General features: G+C 52.7%; 1 protein-coding gene across 2 annotated transcripts in view; it reads right to left on the bottom strand.

Annotated features, from left to right (window-relative positions):
- Positions 1–6: 6 nt before the first annotated feature.
- Positions 7–2,408, bottom strand: part of CENPM (centromere protein M) — a 15,196-nt gene continuing 12,794 nt past the window's right edge. For both annotated transcript variants that reach the window (XM_008062010.2, XM_008062011.2), the window contains one exon: positions 7–290. In XM_008062010.2, the coding sequence (XP_008060201.1) occupies positions 150–290 (141 nt within the window). In that variant the 3' untranslated portion in view covers positions 7–149. The remainder of the gene's footprint in view (positions 291–2,408) is intronic.

Below are 2,408 nucleotides of genomic sequence, written 5' to 3'. Positions count from 1 at the left end.
TGAGCACTGGCCCTGCAGGGAACCTGCCAGTCCACTGGCTGGCTGACACAGGGCCTGTAGAGCCCTGGCCAGTCTTCCCCGACAGGGAATGTTTGTGAAGCCAGCACCACGCTATTGTCACCACACTGATACCACTGTTGTCACCATCCTCACAGGTCCTCCAGGGAGGGGCTCTCGGAGCTCCTCAGCAGAGACAGCAGGTTCAGGGCTGAGACACCAGGCGTGTGGCCGGCGCAGATCTGCAGCATGTGCACCAGACGCTGGGCCATGGTGGCCCGAAAGTCTTCCACCTTCAGGGAAGAGCAGAGAACAGCAGTGAGACAGAATGGGGTGGTGAGCCTTACTCACTCACTTAGAGTAGCCGCGGGGCTGTCAGAGGCAGAGCTGGACACTGAGACGCGGGGGCAGTGTAGGATACCACTGCCCATCCCAGTCACATCCCCGTTCATGCCATACCCCACAAATTGGCTTCCAACAACCTCAGCTCACCCAATCCTTCAACCTCCAGAGACTGTGACGTTCAAGAGGAAATGAAGGCTTAGCAAGCAAGGTTGGCTAGGTCAAGTAAACGATCTAGGGTCACACAGTGATTGTAGGCTGGGGTGTGAACCAGGCCAAGTACCAACCAATGCCTGGGTGGCGCAGGCCCCAGAGGCTCAAGATCCGGAATCTAAGACACTCACAGGGATGGGAAGGAGAGAGAGGCAGAGAGTGGTCTTCACCACAGATAAGGAAGTGCTCTCCAAAAAGACTGGGTCCAGGGGAGCTGTGGGGTAGGGGAGGGACAGCAACATTCTTCTAGGCCCTGGTACTAGCTAGTGCTGGGCAAATAAGAGATGCTCCATAAGCTCTATAAGCTGGAAGAACAAACGATGCTCAGTGTCTTCCCCGGCCTGCTCTCTCTCTAGCTAGGGGTTGGGGGTGGTGTCACCATTCAAATTCGAGAATTAGAGACTGGGGCATCTTTAACTCTCCTCTCTTACTCTCACCACTTGTCACCTATGACCTCTTTGGTAGGAAGTCCAGTGGCAACTTCTCAGTCCTCACCTCAGTGGGCTTTTCAGCAGAATCGGACAGAGCTGCTCACTTTTTCCTGGAAGCGCTTTTCTCCTACCTGGCTCCTGGGACCTCACACTTACCCAGGTTCCCTCCCACTCGCCCCCCCAGCCCCCTCCTCTTTGCTCAACATCTAAATGTTGGGGTCCTTGGCTCTTTTCTCCCACAACTCAATCCTTAAGTGACCTCATCCTGTTCTACGACTTGAAAACCACCTAACCGCCAATGATTGACAACGTTACACCTCCGGACCTTCCATCTGAATGTCAGACACTTGCAGGCAGCTGTTCACTTGATTTCTCCACTTTGACAGCTAATAGACACCTTAGTCCTCTAAACCCTGCTTCTCTTTCAGTCTTCTTCATCTTAGCCAAAGACAACTCCATCTTGCTAGTCAGCCAGGCAAAACCTTCGGAGTTGTTGTGGACTCTTCTTTCTCTCATGTCTCACATCTTAGCCATGGCACATTCTGTTGGCTCCACCCTGGAAACAGCCAGTGTCATAGACCATCTCATCCCCCTCTTCCCTGGCTGCCACCAACTCCAGGTTACTCTTACCTCCTCCAGAAAGAGCCTCCATACCTTCCCATATTTGCCCTTGCCTCCCTTCAGTCTACTCTCCTTCCAGCAGCCAGAGGGGTTCATTTAAAATCAGTCAGGGCAGGGCACAGTGGCTCACACCTGTAATCCCAGCACTTTGGGGGCCAAGGCATGAGGATCACTTGAGCTCTGGAGTTTGTGACCAGCCTAGGCAACATAGCAAGACCTCGTCTCTACAAAAAGTCAAAAAATTAGTCAGGCAGAGCGGTACATGACTGTAGTCCCAGTTATTTGGGAGGCTGAGGTAGAAAGATTGCCTGAGCCCAGAAGATCAAAGCTGGGGTGAGCCGTGATCACGCCACTGTACTTCAGCATGGGGATAGAGTGAGATTTCAACATAAAAAATAAAACTCAAGTCAGGCCACATTCCTCCCCGGCCCCAAACTCTTCAACAGCTCCCCACAAGACCCTATTGATCTGGCCCCTGTTCCTCTGACTCATCTCCTGCCATCTGCCCATTGTTGATGTGCTCCAGTCACCCAGGCCTCCCTGCCAGACCTTAAGCACACCAGGCAAATTCCAAACTCAGGGCCTTTGCACGTGCTGTTTCTCCTGCTACCAGGTATCACCATGGCTTGCCTTTCTACTTTCTTCAAGTCTTCATTTAAAAGCCATGTTTGTGGCCGGGCTCGGTGGCTCAGCCTGTAATCCCAATGCTTTGGGAGGCCGAGGTGAGTGGATTGCCTGAGCCTTTGGGTTTGAGACCCACCTGGGCAACTTGGTGAGACCTCATCTCTACAATAAAAAAAAAAA

The sequence above is a fragment of the Carlito syrichta genome, unplaced genomic scaffold (genome assembly GCF_000164805.1).
Source record: "Carlito syrichta isolate Samal-C Ts95f unplaced genomic scaffold, Tarsius_syrichta-2.0.1 Scaffold305648, whole genome shotgun sequence".
NCBI classification, from domain to species: domain Eukaryota; kingdom Metazoa; phylum Chordata; class Mammalia; order Primates; family Tarsiidae; genus Carlito; species Carlito syrichta.
This window is presented reverse-complemented; position numbering and strand designations above follow the sequence as displayed.